At 42.1% G+C, this 25,742-nt stretch overlaps 1 protein-coding gene across 2 annotated transcripts in view; it reads left to right on the top strand.

Moving 5' to 3' along the window:
- Window positions 1–25,742, top strand: part of ntn1a (netrin 1a) — a 51,794-nt gene that overhangs the window by 24,192 nt on the left and 1,860 nt on the right. The window contains exons 3-6 of one of the 2 annotated variants that reach the window (XM_029502714.1): window positions 5,279–5,467; window positions 13,011–13,160; window positions 15,460–15,513; window positions 23,301–23,375. In XM_029502714.1, coding sequence (XP_029358574.1) covers window positions 5,279–5,467; window positions 13,011–13,160; window positions 15,460–15,513; window positions 23,301–23,375 — 468 coding nt within the window. Of the gene's footprint in view, window positions 1–5,278; window positions 5,468–13,010; window positions 13,161–15,456; window positions 15,514–23,300; window positions 23,376–25,742 lie in introns of both variants that reach the window. The other variant, XM_029502705.1, reaches the window with a different exon arrangement.

Here is a 25,742-nt window from a genome sequence, read left to right as displayed (position 1 = left end):
TCCTGCACCACTGCCTGTCAGAAATAATTCTCAGCACAGAAATGTTCCTTCAAAAAATATGACCTCGAACACATTAGATCTATTTATTTAACTTTTTTTTTTTAAATTTAATTTCTCAGTGTATTTTTACATCTTGCACAGTAGGCAATGAAAAGCATTCAGTAAATAAAGTGGTCCAGCCAGGAAAAGTTCATCTTAACTAAACCATACCATGGATCGATTATCATCTACCACAACAATATTTAAATGTCAGCAGCAGCTATTGACAAAAAGCCTGGGAAAGGGTTTTAGCAGAAAAATAAAATTGCCTTCGAACAGTTTTTGAATTGCTTTCATGGCATTTACATCGTGGCTTTGTGCGCGTGTGTATATATTAGTTACAGATCAGGTGTTCACACATTGGATCTGTGAAATAGATCTGCGGGGTTTTGTCTTTGACACACATCTGATCCTGTGTTTGGCCATGACAAGTAGCAAATCTCTCAAACTTTCCCGGCATGTGTGTCATGTTTCCCCGCCAGCTCCACAGAGTGAGAGAGAGAGAGGGAGAGAGGGAGAGGGAGAGGGAGCAGCTGCCTGCTGGTTAACAGACAAGAGGGCAGCTCACCCGAGTGCCATATCCAGCTAAAGAACGTTTAGGTTTTGTGTTTGTGAATGATGCTCCACAGACTGAGCTTGTCTAATTAAATGCACCACAGGGAGAGCATTAATCGTTCATTTGCAATTATTACTTAAACACACTCACTAAAACCTCCAATCTCAAATACAGAGTGAAGGCAGCAGGCATTCAATATTCTTTCATTTTCGCTGGTGGGGGTTTAGAAGTTAATCTGATTACTTTTATGAGGGGGGTGGGCAGCATTGTATTAAAAGTAAACTGTTCATGTGTACACTCCCCTTGGTGTTCGTTTAAAAGCTGCGGACAGAGAAGCTGAGCCCCTGCCAGCCTCCTGCTCACAGACGCTGGTGTTGGGTTTTGGTATTCTGTCCTGTTTGGGTGAGCGCCGGAGGTAGCAGCAGAGGGGAAGATTACATCTCCTGAGAGCTGTGGAAAAATAACCAGCTCTTTGTCAGGCCACATGACCTCCACGGACCTCACAAAAAGACAGGAAATTTCTATGTGAAGAAAGTGTTGAGGATATTGATAGCCTGATATTGCACAGAAGCCTTTTTCCGGGTTTCAGATGATTACTAAAGATTTATCCCCTTTGTTTGAATTGTTATAATCAGGGGAGCGAAGAGCCAGCAGCGTGAACAAATGCGGCATGTGGATTTGGCGTGAAAGTGGCAGAGATCAGCTGCTTGAGTATCTCTTTATAACAAACTGAGGATGTGACAGGCATTTCTCAATTCCCAGGCTTATCGTAAGTACGATGAGCTTAACCTCCACCTCCAGCTCTGTCGGTTGAATTTTCCCTCTAATTAGCGGAGGGAGCACTGCCTCTGTGCTTCTGCAAGCCTGAGGTCAGTTGATAGAGGCTGGGAACCACACATAGGAAATAATTAGCCAACTTTCCAACACTGTTTCCTAGAATGTGCGGGAAACAGCAACACTCGATAAACAAACCAGCTTGCGGTCAAATTTTGCACTTGAAGATGAAAAATTTTGTGCTGTAAGTGCTGTAAAATTCAAATGTAACTTTTTGTCATTTCAGATAGCTGTGGTGAACATTGGAGGGGGTGCTGAAAAGCAAAACTTAGCTTCGTCCAGCTAATTCAATTACACTCATTTTAAAAATATCACTTCGCACTTTCTTTTGCTGTTCGCCCAGGGGCAGTCACAGACAGCCACACCGATGCAGCCTGAGGTAGTTGCCTCCATTACTAGGGTGATTCATGAGGGAAAATTTTACTCTCTTTACTAAGAATCATATTAAAAATTCGAATTTCACAGATCAAGATACTTGAACTATAGGGTGCTATTTTAGTGTTTATCGATTATGTGTGTGTGTGTGTGTGTATATGTGTAACAATGGCCTCCTACAATGTTCTCCTGAACAGAGATGGCAGGGGAGGAAATGAATGAGAGGAGAATAGGTGGAAAAACTAACTTGTGATTGACTAATTTTAACTAAAACACTCAGTTATATTTTATTACATTTCAGAGGGTACCAGGAATGAGCTCACTGGTTGCGTGTGACTGCTGTATTTTATTTCTCTGTCCAGTTTCATTTTGCTTCAAGGTGAGAATAGACAGCCACTGCTGAGTGTTTTTACCTCCAACTCGAGCTGTGGTGATGTGGTGCTGTATGAATGTGCAGATACGATGAACAAACTGCGTTTCTTCTGCATGCTTTTTTTTTTTTACTCCACACAAAATTCCACATTCTTCCCAATAGAATTCGTTTGATTTATTTGTAACCTCGAGCCCAGTGTCACAGGGGCTTTTGAGCATGGCTGACGTTATGATGTTAACTTTAAAAACAAGTTGAATACTTCATAGAGAACAACAGAAGAAAATAATTCCAAACGAATGGACACCACTGTGATGTCTGAAGGACAAGCAAGTGTTTTAAAGCCCCACAGGAAACCTGATAAGCTCAAGCCAGACAAATCACATATCACCTTACAAATCCTCAGTTGTCTTTAATCAAATGTGCCTTAATTTGGACGAGGCTATAATGACATCATTTGCAAAACAGTCTGAACTCATTAAACGCTTGGAGTTATGCCAACTACACCACAGTTTTCTTCATTGTAGACAGGGTAAGGGGCATTTGGTGAAGGAGATCATCTCCAGTGACAGTGAGTTTAGATAAAGTGTTTCTCACTCGTCTCCATCATCTGAGACAATAAGCCTCCCCTCAAACACACTGTGGCCTTCTGCCCCACATCTTCACATCCAGGTCATATACCGTCTCTACAATAACCAACATTCCTGCCATTATGTTCACGGGCCCCATAAGCTCTGGCAAGCTAGAATTCCCCCGTCTTCATTTTTTGGTGGGTGTGAAACGATCTTTGTAGTGTAACAGAGACGTGTCTGCAGCGCTGAGGCCGTGCACTGATCCTCCACCAGCTTTACCCCGATATGCACTTATCCTTGTTACCTGCAGGCAAGTTCACAGATAGCTTTCACCAGCTGTGGCCCAGAGCTGCCCTGACAGCCTGCCCAAGCTTTTCAACACACTGACACAGATCATTTGAGAGCTGTCTAAACAAGCACAGCTCTAATTCATTGTGTTATTCTATCATCTCTGTGTCTTTTAGATGTAAAAAAAAAAAAATCGGAATATATATGAAAGCATGAAAATGTTACGCTCTTTTATCGCTTTCCTATCTCAACAATGCCGTGCAGAGACACACACTATCAGATTGTGGCTCTCAGTGGGCTTTAGGGGTTTTCCAGAGTAGCTGGGAATCTGCTCTGCTGTCTGAAATGCTAACAACATGAGTCATTCATAGGTGTAAATCTAGCTAAAGATAACAATGAAAACACCCAGGTCTGTGTCATTTTAAGGAAAAAATAGGTCTAATTCCAGTCAGGTGACTCCACATGTGTAAAGATGATCGTTGTAACCTGAATTTCATCAAAGTGAAGGCACACAAAATATTGTGTGTCATACTTTGGACCAAAAGTGTGGTGTGGGGGAGTCGGAGGGAGCAAGCCGAGCTCTAATTAAACCCCTGTTGTCCAGCAGGCGAAGCCAAGTCACAGCTGATAAAGCACAGATCTTCCAGTTTGTCTGCGTTTGTTCGCTATATCTTTTTTAGAAATGTTGCTGTAATTAGGTTCTTGGAGTGGAGAGAAGAAGAGTCTCCAGTGTCCCAAAACAGCAACACACATACACCCAGAAACTCACTCAGTAAATACACTGATACACTCTCTCTCACACACACACACACACACACACACACACACACACACCCACACACACACACACACACACACACACACACACACGTCTCAATGACTTTGGAAAACACAGGAATGATTTACCTACATTTCCTGGAGATTTATTTTAACGCACCATCAAACCACCATAACCGTAGCGGTTCACCTGAAACTATCACTCCTCTTTTGTGTTCATTTTTTACTTTAAAACTTGACGACTTGTTATGAGTGCCCATAAGGAAGACAAGTCCTCAGAATGCATGTAAACGTGTTTTGGTCCCCACAACATGAGCAATACCTGAAATACACACACACATCAGTGAGTAGCCAGGCCAGAGGATGCAGTGATGCTTGAGAGCTGTGTGAAGAGGTGGTGATGAAAAACATGGACAGATGGACCAGGGGACCCCACTTGGACTCAAATAACCTCCCATTTCCATACCTACACACACACATACACACAAACAGTACATTATGTATCCACACACTGTATCAGAAGCGTTGCTCTTAATAATGCATGACTGTATCTGTGCTGTTGCTGGAGAAGCAATGTCTTGGACGGCAGGCCTTAATGAAGTTGGGCATGTCTGCCTCACTATGCTGCCAAAAAATCATGAATAAACATCAGCTGGATAATTAAACTCAGGGTTGGCAACTGTAGTCCTCAGTAAACAAGTGGTGAGAGTGAGAGGTCCTGCACATGCTCAGGGATTTTGCAGGGAAAGGAGGAATGGTAATACCAGGCCTTCGCTTTCTGTTTAGTACAGTATGGACTCTGGGGAGCAGGAGAGAAGACCTTGAGGAAAAGCAAGGAGGAAGCCTTTGACAGAAAAAGACAGCTGGAAAGAGGGAGAGAAAGAAACAGATGAGAGAAAGATGCAGTGTTCAACCTCCTTATCAGAAGGGTTCAAACTGGTGCTTCTGCATAAAGTCAAATTCAAGTCTCGTTATCTCGTTAACATAAACAAAGAAACATGGAAATGGCAATAACATATGAGAGCAACAGTAAAACTCATAGTGGGATGGGAACATGGGCATCACTTTATTCATTTTACTTCCGATCAATTTGCTAAATTCCCCTCATGGATCAGGGAAGTCCTACTTTTACCCATAACATTATATTGAGACTTATTTGTTGATTATATTTAGTTTTAGTTGCTTATGACTATGTTTTTTTTGGATATTTAGATTGATTCGCTCATCAGCAATGAAACATAGTGTTATACATTACATATTATTATTGTTATACAATATGTTCATTTAATACTATGCAGTATTTGGAAAATAAATGCATTACAAAAAATAATTAAACATAAGTGTAATTAAATGGTACTCAAAGTTCACATACGTCAAATTGCTCTTAAGTACAGTACCTGAGTAAATCTATAAATGCCCTGTCAATGTAACTCGAATTTTAAATGTACATTTTTGTGTCCCCCACAGCTTGCAATTGCAACCTTCATGCCCGAAGGTGTCGTTTCAACATGGAGCTGTACAAACTGTCTGGGAGGAAGAGCGGAGGAGTCTGCCTCAACTGTCGCCACAATACAGCGGGCCGCCACTGCCACTACTGCAAGGAGGGCTACTACAGAGATCTGTCCAAACCCATCTCACACAGGAAAGCCTGCAAAGGTATAGTTTTCCCGCAGAGGTAAAGAACATTGTTCAACAGAAAAGATTCAAGATTTGCTTTAGATATTTAAGACTGAATGTCCAATGAAGGATACAGCTTTTCAAAGTTTATCTAAATGTGCTAAAGAAAATAGGAAGACAAATATAAAACCTCCTGAAGCAAAAATACAAACTTTCTTATGGCAGTTTTATATTAGTTACAGTGGAAGCACACAGTCTTCACATTCCTGGGCCTGTCTCACCCTCTTCTCCCTCTGTCAGCAGAGATGAGTTGGGGGTCTGTTGGGAGTGAGGAGGTTGTGGTGGTATGGGTGGGTGGGGCTGGGTGTTCCCTCTTTGACACTGAGTTATTTTGCGAGTGGTTTAAGGAATGACAGGACAAGCAAAACAAATAGAGCTGAGGTGCGAAGTGATCCCCGGTGCAGGTCAAAGATGAATGAGAACCCAGGAAGAAGAGTGGAAGGACTGCAGAGGCAGGGGAGGAAAGCAAGGCAGAAATCAGGTTCAGAGGGGCGGCTAGAGAGTGAAAAATGTGAAGGGAGGGATGGTGGGTAAGGAGAAGAAGAGGAAACGAGGAGGACCAGAGGGACACACCCCCACGCAGGTGTGCTCGCCATTCAATGTCGGGATGAATCGCCTGCCATCAGCCCTCACCGTAGCTAATAAGGGTCAAAGAAAGAGAGAGAGGGGGGGGTGTTTTCTCATCTCTGCTATTGCTGCAGGGAAAGATAACAGGAGCTGAATCCCTGTGCAAACAAGCCAACAGACACCTCAGAGTTGTTCTGCATAGATGCAGCTCGCTCACAGACACACACGCATACCTGACTGAGCATTTCAGAGCGCCCACTTCCAAAGGCATCGCACGGAGAAACGTTAGCTGCTTGCTGACAGTTTAAGCCTTGAGTTTTCTTATATCATTCACCAGGGAGTAAATAAATAAACGGACCAATCCGTTACTCTGACAGAAGGCATGTCTGAAGAGCAAAACGTGTAAAAAGAAATAAAAAATTGTGTAGGTTGAGATGAGAAAAATAATCAGTTCCCAATTTGCACCATTTCCCTTTTAGAAAAGGACATTTTTCTGTGATGACATACTTAGTAATGCGTCTAGTCTCATTAAATTCCTGACAACCAGCAACCATTTCAAGCACGTTTCATTCTCTGCATGCGCACAAACTCATAACAAAGCTCTCTGACAAATGCATCCATTTATTCACCCCTCCAGCCGATCATGAGTGATACTCCTAAACTGACATTAACACCTTCTGTGGCTTTGGGCCCATTCTCCTGTCGAGCAGGAATGCAAACAGACATTCATCACAATGGGACATTGTGTATCATTAACCCTTTTCCTCCACTGTGTCTACCAGGCAAGCTAATTGTGGAGATTTAACCTCTTTTTTGTGTTATTTTTACATCCCTTCTCATGTGTCCCAGACATGATTCTTTCAGCATCCAATAACTCACTTTCATAAGGGTCTGTTTCACAAATGGAAAGTTAGATTCCTCAAGGTCCTACTGTGCATTTCTTCACAGAATTAAGTGACAATTTGTTTATATATATCAACCAAAGATACACATTCGAACATAGAGTTAAAAAAAAAGGCCCAAAAAGGATGATTGCTAAGTAGTTAGATTTTCACCATAATGGGGTTTTATATCACACACAAAAACAGAAATAAAATAATTTAAGATATAGCCACTTACTATATTATTTATCATTTTACCATCATACCATCTTCTGCTTTTAAAACCTAAAGGGATTTAAATAGAGCAACTGGATTAAAAGTTCCACTGTTCTGAAGCACATGGACCAAATTAAGGCACAAAAAACATCAGTGTAAACCAAAGTTCATGTAACAATGAATTTTTTTATATTATTTTATTTATTTATTTATTTTTAAACCATAACCAGAAAACAGCCTCGCTGCAGTGAGAAAATTCAGTTTAGACTGGTGTGGGAATATGCTCTCATCCAATGATGACTAATTTGATGCAAAGAAACTTTGGATAAATGACTCATGCAGTAAAAATCAAAACACCAAGTCAAAGGATGTGAAAAATGCACCTGTATGGCACCTGGAGTAAAGTGGTTGCTTAAAGTACATGTTCCTCTGGATATGTGGGGCTGGCTTTAAGAACTTTTTGAGTCAACTAGAAATACTGACTCAGAGTCTGACAGGAACTTGGCCTCCTGCATCTTTATCTGTCCTCCATGCACAAACTCTGTGTCAGAGCAGGCTGGTTTTCTCATCTCTTCTAACTCTTGCCTGCTGCTCTTGGTCTCACTGCTTATGTGATGTGTTTTTGTGTACATGCAGCATTCAGTCGTTTCCTGCACATTTAGATTCATGTTCACATTTACGTTTTATAAAGAGTGTAAGAAGTAAAAATATCAAAATTGATTGAACTGTTTGTCAAACAAAAATATCCATAGCATCGAGATGGGGAATTTGTTTTGTTTAGAACTATTGGCTGGACTACACAAGGCGTTTTAGGATGGCCCAACTGGATAAACTGATGAATGAAATAAACAATCAAGAGACAATATTGAAAAATATTCATTTATTTTTATTTAAATCAGTATTTAAATAGTGACAAGTTGTAGCTAGAACATTAGTCACTAACGTGCACAGTTTTAGTGTGTTATGCTAGCTCTATAATCCCTCTCTGCGGAATCTCATAACAATCACATGATATGATCTACAATAATATTGTTGTTATATAATAATTACAGTCCCCAAGGCTTCTAGCAGGAGCGCATATACTTGTTAGATCAGTTTCTCCAACCGTGTAAATAGTAAATCACCTCACCCACGCTAGAGACCTACTCCAGATTCATTCACATTCTCTGCTGCCTCTCAAACAACTTAAGTGTAAACACATTTCATCATCATTTATAAAATTGTCAGTTTACCCAAATGGTTTGGTTCAATTGAATCCATGAAATTTGCCAGAGTTTATGAGCCCCCCCCCCTTCCCAGGCTAGTGTAATTATAAGCAAAGTCCAAGCTCCACTGAGGTATTCAGTTACATCAAAACAGACTTACAATAAAGAGTTGCGGTAATTACCCCAAACTGACAAATGATACGAAGCATGAACTGTATCTTTTTGCCAATTGAAACATTTTCATAAACCATATTTGGAAAGTTACAGATGAATACTTTATGGTTGTGTGTCATCGTATTACACGCTCTCTCAGTTAATTAACTTCAGGTTACCACACACAGCTTTTTTCCTACGTCAAACACCTGTATGTTTTAAGTTATGCTTCAAACATTACGAGTCTTGCGCTGCCAAATTCTCTTAGGTTCACCACGTCATAACTCAAGATAATTCGCTGAAACTCAAACTGCAGAACAAATTTCTGTCAGCTCCTCAAGCGGCGAGAGCGCTGTGCTGAAGTGACAGCGATTAAAGAGGTTTGGTTATTTATTGAATTCAGCGGGAGAGCCCTGTGCTGTGTGGCGCATGAAAGAGAATGAGCGCAGTAGGAGCGCAGGGGCAGGTCGAGGAGCACAAGAGTTTGCTTTTATATGCGTAATACAATCCTCCCAGAAAGCAGCTCATTTCCATAGGAGGCCATTAAGAGCAAAAGAGTACAGAGGCTTATCCGCTGCAGAGTGAGCACAGGCCGGTGGCTACATTTACACGGCAAAATTTATAACTTCACCCCTCATTGAGCACGAGCGTAAACACAGAATGCATTTCAAAAAGCTCTTGTTCGGGCAGTGCATTTAACTGAAATTTGAATAAAACAAAGTGAGCGTATTTGACGTGTACTGACTTGCACTTAAAAAGGTGATAGTGAGATTACAAAGAGCAGGAGATGCAGCAGACCAGGTGGTCTTTGAACACACCTGACATGCAACTGAGGCAACAAATACCGCTCTGCAGTGATAACCGCATCGAGTTTGATCAGCTGGGTGTTAGCCTTGTTTGTCACCCTGGTACTGATGTTCAAATCCTGTCCTTTGAATTTATAAAAAATCCCGTATGGGTGAAGAGCCAGCAGTGTACTGAACAACAACAACTACACAAAAGGTTCTTTACCAAATAACGACTCCGGATCTTGACTCTTGATCGGTTGTCTTCTGAGGAACAGCTAAACTTAATAAGATCAAGCTTGAGCAGGTTGACAGATGGTCCTTTGACTGATGGATTGAATTGTTGCTTGAAACTGATCTTAAACTGTCATAAAATTACATCGGTCAATGGGATGATGGGGACCATATTTTGCATACGGAGGAAAATTAATGAATAAAATGATTGAGGGACGGTCTGTTTCAATCTGAATGACATGTCAGTCCTCCACTCTCACCAGCATATGTCTTCGATTGACACAATGGGTTTTTTTTTTTTTTTTTTTTTTTTTTTAATTGACCACATATAAAATGCGTGCAATTTAAAAAATATTGTTGACTTCATGACTTCACTTTTAGCATTGTATTCCCAGAGGCTGTGCTGGTATCGGTGTGTTTTGAATTAGATCAGTCAGAAAATATACTCTCACATCCAACCTCTCAGGCACTTGTGGTGGCCAAAAGCAGTCACTGATTGGACCAATTGCAAATTCTGATCAATAAAAGGCCAAACAATGCAACAAACAAGACACGCCCTCTGTTCGATAAACACGTCATTTGGAAAGCTGTTTATTTATGTTGCAACAACCCAGTAACAATGTCTCTGTTCTGTGGAGGAGCAGAGACCTAATTATAATAGAGCACAGACTTGAGTAGCTTGGCCTCACTCCAGGGCCAACTTCTTATTGGCTCAGAGTGCACAAACCAAATTGAGGGGGGGGCTTCAAATGCAGGCTTCATGATAAACAAGACAATCGGCATGATTTCTAAATGAGATTTCAGGCTATATTGCAGTCAACTGGCTTTGAAAACACCTTCATCTCTTCCCATTAACCAAGGGCATTTTCCGTTCTTTCCCTGGTACGACAGTAATACAGGACTAATGCTTTAGATCCAGATCAGCGTTGTCGGGGGAAAAAAAGACCACAAGCTCCTATAATTTCTCACATCTACACTTGTTATCATAAACCTCTGTCAGCTTTCCTTGCGGAACATGTTGAGTCGGAAAGGGCCCCTTGTTCTCTCGTCCGCATATCTCCCTGAGCCATCTGTAGGAGCCAAGAAGGAGAGCACACAGCCACTTAGCTGTTAAGTGGACACACACACCACAACTCTCACCCCCTCCCTCCCCCCCAGTAGACCAGCTTCTTTGCCAGCAGGTGGGTCATTAGGGAAAAGAGTCAACCAATTTGTCAGCCAAGTGGACAGTTAGTCAGGCGCAGAAAAGCTCACGCCCTCTGCACTGTGATTTAGCGGCAGCTTTCGGGGTCTGAGTGGTGCTCACAGGAAGATGCTCTTAAAATTATGACCTGAACTTTTTCAAAGCTTCCAGCAGAAATACACCCCACCCTCCAGAACCTCAGACTCCTGTGACATCTGCCTAAATTTACAGGCCTGAAGACGTGCTGGACTGGCCTCCACGCTGCTTAATAAGCTTCCTGAGCCTGCACGCTATTGCAGAAGTGTGTGTGTGTGTGTGTGTGTGTGTGTGTGTGTGTGTGCCGTTCCTCCCACTGAGTTAGACACAACTAAGCAGTGAAGGCAGTGACAAATTGGTCTGATAAAGGTGCTAATAGGTACATAGACTTTTAAGGAGGCTTTCTGAGTCTGATAAGAAAAGGACAAGTGGCGGTACAAACAATTACACACACACACACACTGAGGAGAGATAAGAGCAGCAACAGAAGCTGAATCACAGGAAGCAGGCAATAGAGATAAAAGTGAAAAAGTGTGTGATAGGGAGGCTGGAGGAGGTGCAATTCACAGGCCCGTACAAAATTATGGACTGAACCTGGAGGCTAGCGTTGTCTTCGAGTACTTCACTTGTCAAAATACACAAAGTAACAACTTTTTTTTTTTTTTTTTTTCCAAGGTCGATTGTAAAGACAAACCATATTACATTACCAGTTTACAGCAGCCTTTTCCCTGAGGCTTCCTGTAATACGGATCTCCTGGAAAGCTTGTGTCTCTCACAACGATATCAACACACAAGTCCTACAAACGATTGCATAATATCTGTCACAAAAGTCCCATTATATCATAATTCTATGAGCTAACACACAGTAGTGATCATGTGTAAAAAAAAAAAAAAACAACAACTAAGTATTAATTACAAATTACTCAGGCATTTATTCATTTTCAACATCAATTTCAATGCAAGAGTCTAAAATGAACAGATTGCTTTGAAGTTTTCATTTTGCACTGTGGGTTGAACAGTCTGTGTGGTTGAAAACAAAGCAGGCTAAACCGCTAAATACCACTACAAACCTCAACGTCCATAATTCAGCTACACCTTTGAAGGTTTTCAGAGTGACAAGTGACACAACGCAGAAAAAAAAAAAAAAAATCTTTCACAAGGGGCAGCAAGTAATCAGAGCCAACCCGACCCCAGGGCTTTCCATAGGAAATAAACAGAATATATAACATTTACGGGATGAGGAATATGGTGGTGAGTGTTTGGTGACAAACAGCATATTTGGCTTTGTAGGGTTTTCAAGTAAAGAAGAAGAAGAAGAAAGGATGATGGATTACCAAGGCTGCTCTGGTCTGGATTAGACTCTCAGGATTTACTGTACAGACTTTAGTGGAAGATTATTAACTCAACCACCTTCTTCTTGCCAGAGTCACTACTATTTCTAACCAGAAACAGGCAAAAAGAAACAACTCTCAGACAACTATTATTCAACACTGAACTCAAACCTGACAGGGGTTTGGCTGTGAAATAATTTCAAGGCTTGGATTGGGGCGGGGGGGGGCAATTGGAAAATGATTACATTCCTGAAGCATATGTGTTCGATAGACCCCCCAAGTTTGGGAGGAAGTGTGACAGACGTTTTGGGCTCACGTTCAAAGCTCGGCATTAATCAGAAACAGGCAATTAGGATTATCCTCCATTATTTTATCATTTGGTAAACATGCATGCTTTCCCTTTACCTCACTTGCACAGCTGCACTCCCACAGTGCTCAAATACTGGCACACACACAAGGCCACAACGACAGTCACACTTACATGGAAAAACGCACACAAACACATACAGGCACATTCGCGATTCAAGATTATGCTGATGCTTAGAGTTTGGAAGCTGGTAATTACAGAAGACGTGATAGCTAAATGCTAATTAACCAATTAGCAAGCAGCACCGAAATGTCAAGAAATGTCTGTGGATGTCGAGGATGAGTCACCATTTCAGTCAACACAGCACACTCGGTGCAAAAACGAGCGTTTGGTGTTGAACGCGATTTTGGTTTTATCTGTCTGTGCACGCCTCCACCTGCCTCTCACCACCTTGTTATTGTTGCCACCACTGCTGCTGTTGCTGCTGTGTACCCACCTGCACTCTTTATAGACAATATATGTTTGTATCTCCCCACGTGTGTGTGTCTGTGGTGTGTGCGTGTGTGTGTGTGTGTGAGAGAGACCACTCACTGTGCCTTTCTTTCTTCCTCTGTTTCCTCACAGCATGTGATTGCCATCCCGTGGGTGCTGCTGGCAAAACCTGTAACCAAACCACAGGACAATGTCCCTGTAAAGACGGCGTGACTGGTATCACGTGCAACCGCTGTGCTAAAGGCTACCAGCAGAGCCGCTCGCCCATTGCCCCCTGCATAAGTACGTGGAACCGGTCTTTACCGCAGCTGCCTCACTGTCGGACAAAATGACCCGACCTCAGGTCTATTGCATACATTGAAATGAATGGGCGTCACCTCACGCCACATGAAGACACACGGATACATGTATTCAGGCTTATACACAACACAGGACGATGTTTACTATAAATTTAAATCCTCTCATCCTCAGACAAGTGTTTCATGTCAGACTTTTGGTTCACCAGTAAATGTGCTGTCCTACATAAACACAGCATCAGACTGAACCTCGGGGTTACAGCAGCACGGCTCTCCCAGCTTGTTTCTCTCCATTAATCTAAATAAAAACCCAAAACAGTCAACACCTGCATGTCCAAGACCCCAGACTGTGTAGATAAATGTGTAGACAGATTTGGCATGATTTATCAAAGTTCTCAATATCCACTGACCATTTGCTAACTAACATGTGTCCTTGGCATAAAAAGCATAGTATTGCCTTTCATACGGCCCATATTTAAAGATAGTTCAAATTCATTTATGGACATTGCTTGTCTCCTCTGTTTCCAGCAACATGTTCTAAATGGCCCCTTCTGTCGTAGTAAAATTCGAGAAATAAAAATCTTTTAAGCATAGATCTCTACATGGATTCATGACTGAGGCACAAAAAATTCATGAACGCCATCAATTTATCAGATAAATTTGATTCTTGGGAACATTTAGTCAAGGCTGAATGCATAAAACACATAGAGATCTCTGTTGAGTGGAAAGTCTGTCTGTGATGATGGCTCCGTAATCTAGTTTAATCTGTAACAGCCCCCAGTTACATTCAGTTTTGGTGCTTGCCAAGTTTCATTTTAATAGAACATCATCATAGATATTTGATTTTATGTATACCTTCTTGCACTGTCAGTCATAAATCCACACAAGTCAATTACAAGACCCCGGCTCATTATTTAAACTAGCATCCATGGCAGCTGAACACTGATGGAAGATCACTGGGACTTCTGGGCGCCAGGCACCATTGTTTTGGCAGTGATTGTTTTTCTTGTCATTATATAGACCAATTCGTCATGGGAGAAGGCCTCATTATAACCACAAGTCAACACCAGGCATGCACATCACACAGATTCTGATTTACGCTGCACAAATAAACGCAAATGTTGATATTAATAAAGTAAGAATTATGTTTCCTAAATCCCCGCTGAGAAAATAAGATTGTGCTCGATCAAAAGACTTGATTCTTTCGTTCTTTCCTCATGTACAAACTCTTCACCTTTGCACAGCTGAAACCACCGCTGTTGTGCACCTCTTCCCACAGTGTGTCAGCCTCTTTCTTTGCATGTGTCTTTGATACATCTCTGTGGTTTTGCCTTTTGTCCTTGTCCCTCCCCCCTTTGCTCCTCTCTAAAGACTTGTTTGATGAGCCCCTTCTCTCCCTCCTGCCCACAATAACAAAAAATCCATAATGAGTGTTTTATACCTTCTGTTGCCATCCAGCCCCCTAGGAGATAAGAGGGCTGCACTTCATGCATGGTTTCTCTAAGTGTTAACTTCCTACCAACTGGTAAATTCAGCACCATATGAAGAAGGCCTGACAGAATCAAGTCTTTGGACGTCCAACCTGCCACCACTGCAGCAAGGTTCAGGGGAGGAGGATCAGACAGAGAAATTCCAGCAGGATAAAGAAAGAGCCGTTGAAAGGGATTAACAACATTTATTCCAAACAAACTCCATAAAGCACAAAATATGTCTGGGACTGCAGGTTTTGGTTTTTGCAGAGCCAATGAGTAAACGAGTGCAGCAATGGTCTCCACTGAATCTGTGGGCTGCCTCCATCAAACATCCAGCACCCAGCAGGTTTGAGAAAGGCAGGACGTTCCCCTTAAATCAAAAATACTCAGAAAGAAAATATAGGTATAATGAGAAGAAATCTAGATCAAGACACTGTTTATAATATTTCCTGAAACTGGAAATCTGAGCTACATTAATTTACCCACATTCAAAACAAATTTAGCTTTGTCCAGCCCAGCAGCACCAGATACACTGAAAATCCAATTCTCATAAAACAAATGCTTTTTCAAATCACAAAGTCATGACATTGTTGCAAATTAGCACCGAAATGTTAGACAATTGTGAAAATCAAGCGAAAGCTTGTCTGTTGAAGAGAAATCGGAGAGAATTCGAAGCAACTCATAGCTGACATAACAGTTACCTCCTTATTAAATGTGCACATTCATATACCGTACCAACGTACATGCACACACAAAAAGATGCAAATGATAACGCAACTAATATTCCTTTGTGTCTGTTTTCTTTGGGAGAAGAGATTCCAGTTGTGCCTCCTACAACCCAGTCCAGCAGCACAGAGGAGCCATCAGGTGAGTACAGTTAAGGCTTTTACAAGTTACATTCATAATCTGCTCCACATCCACACAAATTTGTTTGGCCTTTCAGGAAGAATGATGAGAATATTTTAGGAGTGTAAGACTGGCTATGGCATTTTCCAACAGTTTCAGGCCTCGCCACAAAATGTTTCCACAAGTTAAAAAAAAAGAAAATAAAGACTGCAGGATAAATTGGATCCCTCTTGCCTTCCCCCTCCTTATTAGGGGTTCATGAATATTAAATCCAATAGTTGTACCCGGGGATGAGCTTCCTTTAATCTCTCAAACTTTCACGATAAATCAGTCTAACTGCAGCAGAGTGGTGTGTTGGTGAAGTGTACAGTGTTATGGGGCTGGTGATTTTCAACTCTTAAAACTCTCTTTTCACAGTTTCTAATGTGGTAACATGAGAGTTGTGTAGTATGCAGGGATTGAGTTTTTTTTTCATTAGATGATTCCTGTTTGAAATGATGCAGGAATGTTGTGGATATTTCTCACCTGTACAGAATCTGTCACCAGGGTAGTACATGATATCACATAAGATCTGTATGACAATCAACTGAAAGAATGGCTCCAGTGATGTTAAATGGACAATAAACGGCACGAGGCTGATGCTCACACAAGCCTCTTGTATCATGCTTTTATGTTACTGAACCTGATACCTGTGCAGACTTGGAGTTTTGTCCTTGTGGAGGAAAAACTGAAGTCATGTGTTTGCTCTGGTCTCCCCCATCAAGTTGCATGAGGCCCAAGTTATATGCGCATGAGTACGAGTGCGTGGCTTCTGCAGCTGTTGCTGGGCCCACCGAGGTCCCAAGCTTCAATTGACAGCACAGTCAGGATATTGCTGATCCCTCAACCCTCCTCCACCTTTTTTCTCTCTTTTCTCTTCCAGTCTCTTTTCGCTCTCCTCCACCTCCTTTGTCTCCCTGTGTTTCACGCTTTGTCTTCACGTAACACTGTGGGTGGTGCTGAGCTAGAATATCTGGAGTTTCTCTGAACCCCCTTGTCGGGAATCTGTCCACTCCTGTAGAGAGGGGCATTTTTTTCCGCACTTCAATGAAGAACTATGGGAGAATCAAGTGAGGAAGGGGCCCATATTATTTCATCATCATAAATAATTGTACAGCACATTTGTTGCTTTCAGCAGCATGAATTGGATAAATGATTTTGGGATATTTATGGGGTTTTTTATATGAAGCCTATAGCCGTGCCTCTCCCTTCACTTCAGTGCTGTTATGGAAAATAACATAATAAAATAACTTGCCTGTGGCTACATCCCGTTGTAAAAATCTTTCTATTATAATCCAATTGATTAAACTGTGTCATTGAACCATAGTAAACACAACCCGAAAGAAACTGTGTAACTCACTGGGCTATGAAACTGCTGATAATCTAATAACAGCTGAGAGACTGCGGATCCCCTTTCATTATGTATAAGAGGCAGGGGTCAGTTCAGCCCAGAGAGCTTGAAATCAAGCAGACTGTAAACTGGAGTACCTTGATGGACGTCCTGTGTTGGTCATGTCAGAATCATGAGCAGCTGAGGGTCCCGCTGGACCACCCTGGCTCGAGGCCCAGAGGATGCATAATATGCCCTCCAAGCCTCCACAGAAGGTCGTAGAGATGCCTGGTTCTCTAACAGAGATGATATCACCTGATCTGTGATGGCAAACAGATGTGGTGACTATATTATTATGTTCCACAATATTTCCTCACAATACTATCAGTACATAAAAGGAATTGACATTAATACTTCATATGCATGGTAGTAGTAGTAGTACAGCAATAAGGGAAGGAGTAACACAACTTTTTAATTAAAAATCTGTCATGGAAAATAGACCAAGCAATGTAGCAATGAGGAACTACATTAAAAAACAAACAAAAAAAAACCAACCAAATATTTTAATAGTTACCTTTTATATGGACACCTTTATAAAACAGGAAGGGGAAGAAATTGTTTTAGATGCATTCTTACAGAAGAGAAAGGGGAGGAGGAAAAGCTGGGGAAATAGAAAGAGAAAGTGGATGGAAATAAAAAAAAAACAAACAAAAAACAACTGCAAAGTAAAAGGTGAAGAGGAAAAATGGCAAATGGAGAATGAAGATGCTGAAGAAAGGAGAAAAGCTTGAGAGGGAAATGAGGATGAGGATAAGTTGGAAAAATTGGTGAAAAACTGAAAATACATGCTCAGTCAAAAGTATGCACGCACGCGCGTGCGTGTGTGTGTGTGTGTGAGATACTGGAGGCTGACAGCTGTGAGGCAGGTGTCTTGTTGCGCCTCACTCAGGGGTGGGGGGGGTCTTTTTCGAGAAGGAGTGAAAGGAGGGTGCGAGGGAAAATGGAGTGGATATTAATTTGTCTCCTGCAACAGGGCTCTCTCCCCCTCTCGACCACACGGAGGGCTGGAATGCATGGAGAATACCTCCGATGGTGTGGCCCAGACAAAACACACATTGTGCTGGTAGGTCACGGATGGTGTGTGTCGCCACTCCCATGGGTCGTGACAGAGATGTCTGCGCAGCAACAAAATGTGGAGGAGATTAACCGCTGATGACCTGTGATGGCCGCCCGAGCTGGCCGGGATACACAGGATGTGAAAGTAACTAATGATGATGAGGAGAGGGAGAATTGTAGTGACGATGATGAGGCTCATAAGGGTAACAATATTCAGTTATACGTGTGTGTGTGTGTGTGTGTGTCTGTCTAAGGCTGGAAGTGATCACGATCTGTGGTGGACCCCTCCTTGGATTTTTTGAACATGACTCTTACTTTACACACCCCGTTCATTACTTGCTGACTCCACCACAGTCATGTCAGCATGGGATCTTATTACATTTCTTAATTTGTGAGGGAGTGAGAGAAGAATTAATGCGAAAGGACACAGCGAGTGGGGTCAGAAATAAAAGCGGTCATGATCAAACTTTCATTGTCACTATGAAAGTGATCCAGTGAATTTTTGCGTCTTACTGAGATGAAACCTCACACAGGGCTTTTCCCTGCCTGTGTCTAAGCTTTGGGTGATACTGGGAGTCCCCACTGATTTATCTGAAAGTCATCAGTTCCAGTAACGCAGGCCAACTCATCTCACTGGACCCAGTTGCACAAGACACAAGAGTAAAATCGCAAATCAGGTCAAGAACTCTAACAACCTCTTCACTGGCTGTTGTCTGCCAAAAAACAAACCGTCTTTTACTCTGACAATACAATGAAAGAGGGAGTTGGGTGTGGGGGTGTGGGGGGTGGCTCACTTTCTTTCTTTTCTCCTCTCTCTGTCTTTTGGTGGACAGAATCCAAACTCGGGACTCTGGTGTGAGCAGAGCGGCCCAGCTCAGAGCAGAGAACAGAGCAGGGCAGCACACTGGGCTCCATAATCTAATTACATGCTTTATTTGGTGCAATTTGTTTCTCAATCAGTGTGGTTGAAGGAGAAAGCCCTCCTCCCGGGCCATCATTTACACCTCCTTGTCACACCGCCCTTCCTCTGTGGCCGTCTTCACACTGTCATATCTAGATGCATCCAAAGTGTGTCCAGAGCTAACTGATATACGTTGCTGTTAGCAGCTGGCTTTGACCCGAGAGATGACCACCGATCAGATTTCATTGCTGAGGGTGGATTTGATTTTATCTGCTAGCCAACTTGTAAGCTGCTGAACAGGAATTTTAAAATATATATCTTTGTAATCATCGAAGTTCTTGCTTAAAATATGTTTGTCGGGCGGAAGTTGTTTTAAATCTTGGAGCTCCTGCTGATGTGTCAGTTGCGTATTTTGTTCACACTGCCATACTGTAATTGCGTGTCCTCAGTAGAATTCAGCTGCGTTGGAAAGCGAACACGTTAGTCGGTTTGTGTGAGCTGGGAAGGACAGACAGACATGTAGCACAGCATGCATTCCTGTTAGTATTTCCCGTTTTTAGTGACAGTAGCTTTCATATTTCCCTGCTCATCATCCAAATGTTGTAGTTACCCCACCACATCCACATCCTTGTTGAAGCTTCAAGGCCATAACCAAGATCTTTCCCTAACCCGGATCAGAGAGTAGGAATTGTAAGAAAAAAATAAGTTGTAGAGGATTTGGTAAGCTCCTCCCTTGTTGACATTCCTGTCTGGCGATGGCTGTTGCTCTTTTTCTGTCATCTGATCAGACTGCTGAAATTTATCCCTGAATCTAGTATTAACTGTCTGTCCTACAAGGAGCACCACAGGCTCTAAACAGGCATCTAGACCCCGCCCAAAAAGAAACTCTGCGTTGAAAAAAAATTGCAAGAGTTTGTGCTGTTGGGGGTCTAGTCTTAGTACCAGTGAAACAATGAAATATGATAGAGGAAGTTGGCTTGGTAGTCTGTTTTTACAGTCTTATTGGACACTAAAACACCGACCGGTAGTTTAAAATACTGACACAAGATTTCCTTGTAAACCTATCCCAGTGGTGACGCTTATCTTTTGTCACAATAGTTGCAAAGCTAACAATGGAAAGATGACAAAGTAATCCTCAAGGAATCCATTTTGAGTATCTGACTTGCCACTACATGGCTTCACTGTATGGCATCACGTTATGACAAGGTTTGTCACCCAATTGAATTTAAGTCCACTTCATTATTGCAAAATGAAATAAGTGAGAGGGCTGCGTTAAAGTCAGTCTGAATGGGTCACAAGGAAGCAGGAGCCTTGAAATATGTGGTGAGAATTGAACCGGACTAGTGTTGGCTTGATGTGCCTGGCAGAAATCGTCTTTTGGTTGAGTGATACAGTGGTGGTTCATTGAACAGTAGAGATTGAGAGATTTTTAATTTAAGTGCATCATTAATACACATGCACCCTAAAGGATGTCTGTGCTCAGGAGACCAGCATGCACTTCTCTGTATACTTCACACACCGGCGTAAATTTGACCTGGCCCTGCTTCGGATTTGGACACAGCAGACTTGTACAGTAAGTCTCAGTGCGAGGCGTCCAGAATGAATACGATGAGCTCAAAGGGCTGTACAGCAGGATGGAAGGGGCAAAGGTCCACCTCTCAGTTACGCACTTCTCAATGCTCTGAAAGGCAGGAAACAAAGCGCTGTAGTAGCTACATGTACTCAGAACACCCAGAGCACATTTTAGCACAGCGCCACAGAACTGCTCCCACTTCCCCTGCTTGTAACGCACACACAAAGGGAACATTTGTCCTCACGGTAGGGGACTGCCGAGCTCTAAATGGGGGTCTCGGGGTGTTCTCAGCGGGGCCCAGAGCTGTGTCTCGGGGGTACACTAATGGGGAACGAAAGGCTATTAAGGGGAAGTATCATGATGGCATCAAGGGGGGTTATGAGAAAACAAAGTTTCCTTTCCACGACTCCCCGCTCCATCATTTACATGGTAATCAGGTGCAGCTCATATAGACTCCTCATTTACTTTGCCTATTTTTGTTACTCTCTCTATTTACCACCATCAGCTTCAGTTCAGAGGCCTGCTAAACAGCTTGCGGGACCTTGGTTTTCTTTCTTTCTTTTTTTTTTTTTTTTTGTAGCTGATCTTGGGTTCTACTAAAATCCGGCTCCTCCTCCTCCTCCTCTTCTTCTTCTTCTTCCCACCCCCCTTATAATCTCCACTCCTGTCCACTTTTTTTTTTTCTTTTTGGTCAACCTCTCCACCAGTATCCATTCTCCCGCCTTCTTCCCTTTTTTTGGATGCATTTTTCCCTGTTGTGGTGTTCCCCAGGCAACCTCATTCAAGCAGAGTATAAAGGGGAGTAAAGGCATGAAGCAAGGACCTGGTCACAACAATGCAGTTTGTTCATATTCAGGCTGCCTGAAAGCTCCGCTCTTTCTTCTACCGCCCCATCACTCTCATCCACTACTACTCGCTGTCCATCCATCTCTGCCTACCTCCTTCCTACCCGCTTGTCTTTTACTATACTCATTACAACTAGTCTCAACTAAATCAATAAATTGCATCTAATTTATACCATCTGGGAGAAGGCTAGAAAACTGGGAAAATAACCTTTTTTTTTGATGGTATGGCCTCACCCCACAGTATTCTGGCCCTCACTCTAAGTGGCTGGCAATGTGACAGCACAGCATGGAGTAATCACTGAAGTTATGCACTCTTTGCGTGGGCCAGCAAAGTGGAGGGTGGGATCTACTGTTGCCTTCACCACCTTATGGCAGTCTGTGGTAAAAGGGATGGCAGGCGCACATTATTATGGACTAAGTTTATTCTGTAATGCATGTACGTGCAGCCCCCTTTGAAATAGTACTTCTAAAGTGCTAATACTAAGAAAGATGGCACTTATTCAATTTAAATATCTATCCATCTCTCTCTCTCTATATATATATATATATATGTATGTGTGTGTGTGTGTGTGTGCATGTGCGTGTACAGTTTTTGAGAAGACAAATAAAGTTGAAATCAGCAACAAGTGTGTAGATCTATAGCTTGGCTGACCGTTCTCCCTGCATGAGGTATTTATTTGTTCACCATGTCTAGAGTGGACATGACCCCCCTCCCTCCCCTAGAAAGGTCCTCTTCCTAACGCTTCATGGATGGCTAATTTTCCCTTCCTGACCTCCTTTTGTGCGGCATTGACCTGCCTCACACCCCCCACCTTCTACTCCTTCACATAGCTGCCAGCACCCCCCTCGGCCTCACTGCAATAAACGCAAAAGCTTGACATGGCTCTCCTTAGGGGCTTGAAGTGATCCTGGGGTTAGTTTTTTTTGGGAGGTCGGGGCTGAGGTGACAAGTGAGGTGAGATTTGGAGGGAGGTGGGGGTCGATGTGGGTGGAGGGTGGTCCGAACCGGCCCCATTCCCACAGTCGGACAAGGAATGGATGCGTAGATGGCAGTGGTCATTTGTACTTCTCCCCAACAGCTGCTGGTATCATCAGCTCCATTCAGATGTCCTCACCGTCATACACGGTTGTAAAGGTTTTAGACATTATTAAGGGTAAAGTGCCACTACCACAACCCCTAATGGTCCCATTAGACAACACAGTCAAACCAGACAGCTGCATGTCAACCAATCAGACAGAAAAGTTATTTAAGGAAGTGCTACCATCAGTATTGTTACTGACAGGATTCAGCATGGAGATCTTCTTTCCTAAAGCAAAAGCTGCTTTGCAATGGACGAAAATCCTGTTGCACAATTTTAGAAATAGAAAATCTAAAGTTTTAAATTTCACAACTAGAAAATTTTTTAAAGCTAAATATAAAATGTTGGCCCTAAAATTGTTGGAAATTACACAGGATATTTTTTTTATTCACTCACAGGTTATCTATAGTAATGTTAAAAAACCAGCTTTAGATTTTAAAGTATATAAAGTATTTAAAAATTATGAAATACTAGGTATGTGCCTGGTGAATTGTTTTTGAAAGAGAAATTTTCAGTGCTTTTGCATGCCAAAAACTATTATGATTAAGGATCAATTATTTTCACTATTTACAGAGAGAAAGAAAACCATAAAATTTAAAAAGAATGAATATTTTATTTAAATGGTCTGTTTACTCTTTTCTTTTTTGTTATAAATGGTGAAACATTTTTAGCTTGTTTAAAAAAAAAAAAAATCACTCATGACTTCAAAAATTACTTAACCAAATTTGCAGGATTTTTATTGAAATAAATACACACTAATTAGTCATTAACGTTATAGCGTTGTAACTGAAATTACACAAGTCTGTTGTTTTGCAATGCTCAGATTTTTCTCACAAATGCTAAAATATTAAATTGACTAAATCTTCCATTGTGTGTTTTCGCTCTACCTTGCTGACTGTGTTTCCTGCTATTCTTCCTTTTGCAGACTGTGACTCTTATTGCAAGGCATCAAAAGGGAAACTGAAAATCAACATGAAAAAGTACTGCAAGAAAGATTATGGTGAGTTTACTGACAACACGCGGCCCAATTAAAGCCCAATGGTCATTTCTGGAGGACAACATGCACACCGAAGGAAGATCCAATTTCAGGAGCACTGGAACGACTGCAGCATTTTCTCCCTTTGATCATTTCCGATGTATTGACTCCTGCCCCCCCCCCCACCCCATGTTGCTGGGGAGCTGCTATAGTTTACAGGGGAGGCATCTTACTGATGGCTTACTCCAGCTTTCTGAACACATAGAGACAAAGGATCAAACAAAAGACAGCAAATCTTGAAGAGGAAGAGAGAGGCAGACAAACAGAAGAGGAGAAAGGACAGGATAAAGAATTAGGCTGACGTGTGTGTGTTTGTAGGAAGGGTTACCTCTGAGCTGGCATTTAAAGGCAGATAAAGCAAAGGCAGTGTGATGGACAGTGGGTACTCTGAGAGATCCTCATTAAGGCAGCCCACTGCCCCCGCAACTGATGCATTTCTCGCTGCATTCCTGTGGGTCCGTCCGCCATGCCATTCAAGGTGTGGATAAGACGTATGACCTCTCCCCTCTCTTCCCCTCTGTCGGTCCCCTCCTCTGATTGAAGTCAGGCTGCTGAACTGGTCAACCAAGCAGTGGCGTCCTGGAGCTTGACAGACGCTGCCCGGGCTTTGTTCCACAGGGATTTGGAGGAGTTATGGGGTCATCTTATAGACACCTCTTCTTCCACCAATGCCAACTTTGCTGCTGATTTCGTGAGAAGAGCCTTGTCTCTGAAATATGCAGCCGTTTAAGCATGAATGTAAGCGTCGGCTACATTGCAGTTTTCATTTTAATTTTGCAAGCAAGTAGATGATGTTAACCTCTCAGATTCATGTTTTCTGCATTTATGTCAGCAGCTACGTAACATTGGACTGATAACAGCTGGCAACATCCATTCAAGGGTGGAGATGTGTGAAGGTATCAGGATTTCCTGCTGTAGGAAAAAAAAAAAAAAAAAATCACTCACCGTGTTACTGAGTACCCTCATGTGTCCTATAACGGATATGAAATGTGTGTGAGTGCCCGTGTTTGTTTGTGTGTGCTGGTAGGGAATCTGCTGGTACTGATGTTTGAGATAATACCAAGCAAAAAAAACAAATGGACCAGTGTGTTTGAGTGTAGGTGCAGTATATTTTTATATAAATGGCAAAGATGAGACAAAGTGTTTCAGAGAGTGACCGGAGAAAACTGAAAACTTGAGTCAGAACATCAGTCTGGATTTAAGGAGAAAAAAAAGGGAACGTTTCTTCTCTTAACCATTAACAACAATGATTGCAAATTGAATTAATTCACAGCAGAGCAAGGGATGATTAGCACTGCTCATAAAATATGTTTTGTTACTTACATACCATATAGTTAGTATATTTTTTATTCTGAGAACATTTAATCCATCTGTCTGCCATTAAGTTTTAAGTGCTTCATCATCCACTGTATAATCCACTTTCTCCTCGCCTTGCCTTCACCAGGGGGGCTTTATGCTGCTTATGTACATGAGCCACTAAGCTTCTTGTCATATCTATCCATAGTTTTCAGCAGCATATTTGTTCATAATGGATTGATTCATAACAGAGCAGAACGAGGCGCCTGTACAGTGTTTACCACACGTGAGCTTAGCAAGGCTGATAGAAAAGTCAAAGGCAATGTAAATCTGCAGCGGAACTGCAGAGGGCCATAGCTTTGGAGTGTTTTGAAAAGATCAGCAGGGGATATGGGCTCAATGCTGCCCTGGGAAACTACGGGACAGGCTTCAGCAGTTGATATACAGACGCACATTAAGAATCACAGGATCTCAGAAAAAAAAAGGCAACGATAACATTTTAGCATCCACACTACCCAGTGATTGTCGTCCAAAAAACAAAAGAGGACGGCACATGGTGCAAAGGTCACAAGTAGGTCAGAACATATGATGGCACACAAAAGGCCAATGCTGTGAATTTATGGAGTATTTGTTGGGCAGCGATTGCATGGAGTCGGCCAGATGGCTGCTAAACTCCAGGAACTTATTGCACCCAGCGATGACGTCCTCCTTAATTTATTGTTTTTACGTGTTCATCTTTCTTCTTCTCTTTGTGCAGATCAAAGAAATGTGGCAGAATTTTTTAGTTTGGAAATGGCCAGACAAGTGGTTTCCCTTTTTGCTAAACTTAGCTCACAGTCCAGCATTAAAGCAGATCAGTGAATTACCCCAAAATATCGAATACCTAAGCAGCAGTTGAATCAGTTTTCCAACTCAGGAGGTTATTATACTACATGCTTGCCAAGAAATGAAATACTTAACTTCAGAAGCAATTTTCGATCGTCACCATTCATTAAATGTGACACAGAAGGAAGTGATCCAAGATGTACAGTTCAA

This window comes from Echeneis naucrates, chromosome 1, assembly GCF_900963305.1.
Source record: "Echeneis naucrates chromosome 1, fEcheNa1.1, whole genome shotgun sequence".
NCBI classification, from domain to species: Eukaryota; Metazoa; Chordata; class Actinopteri; order Carangiformes; family Echeneidae; genus Echeneis; species Echeneis naucrates.
Note: the sequence above shows the minus strand (reverse complement) of the source record. Positions and strands in the feature narration are given on the sequence as shown.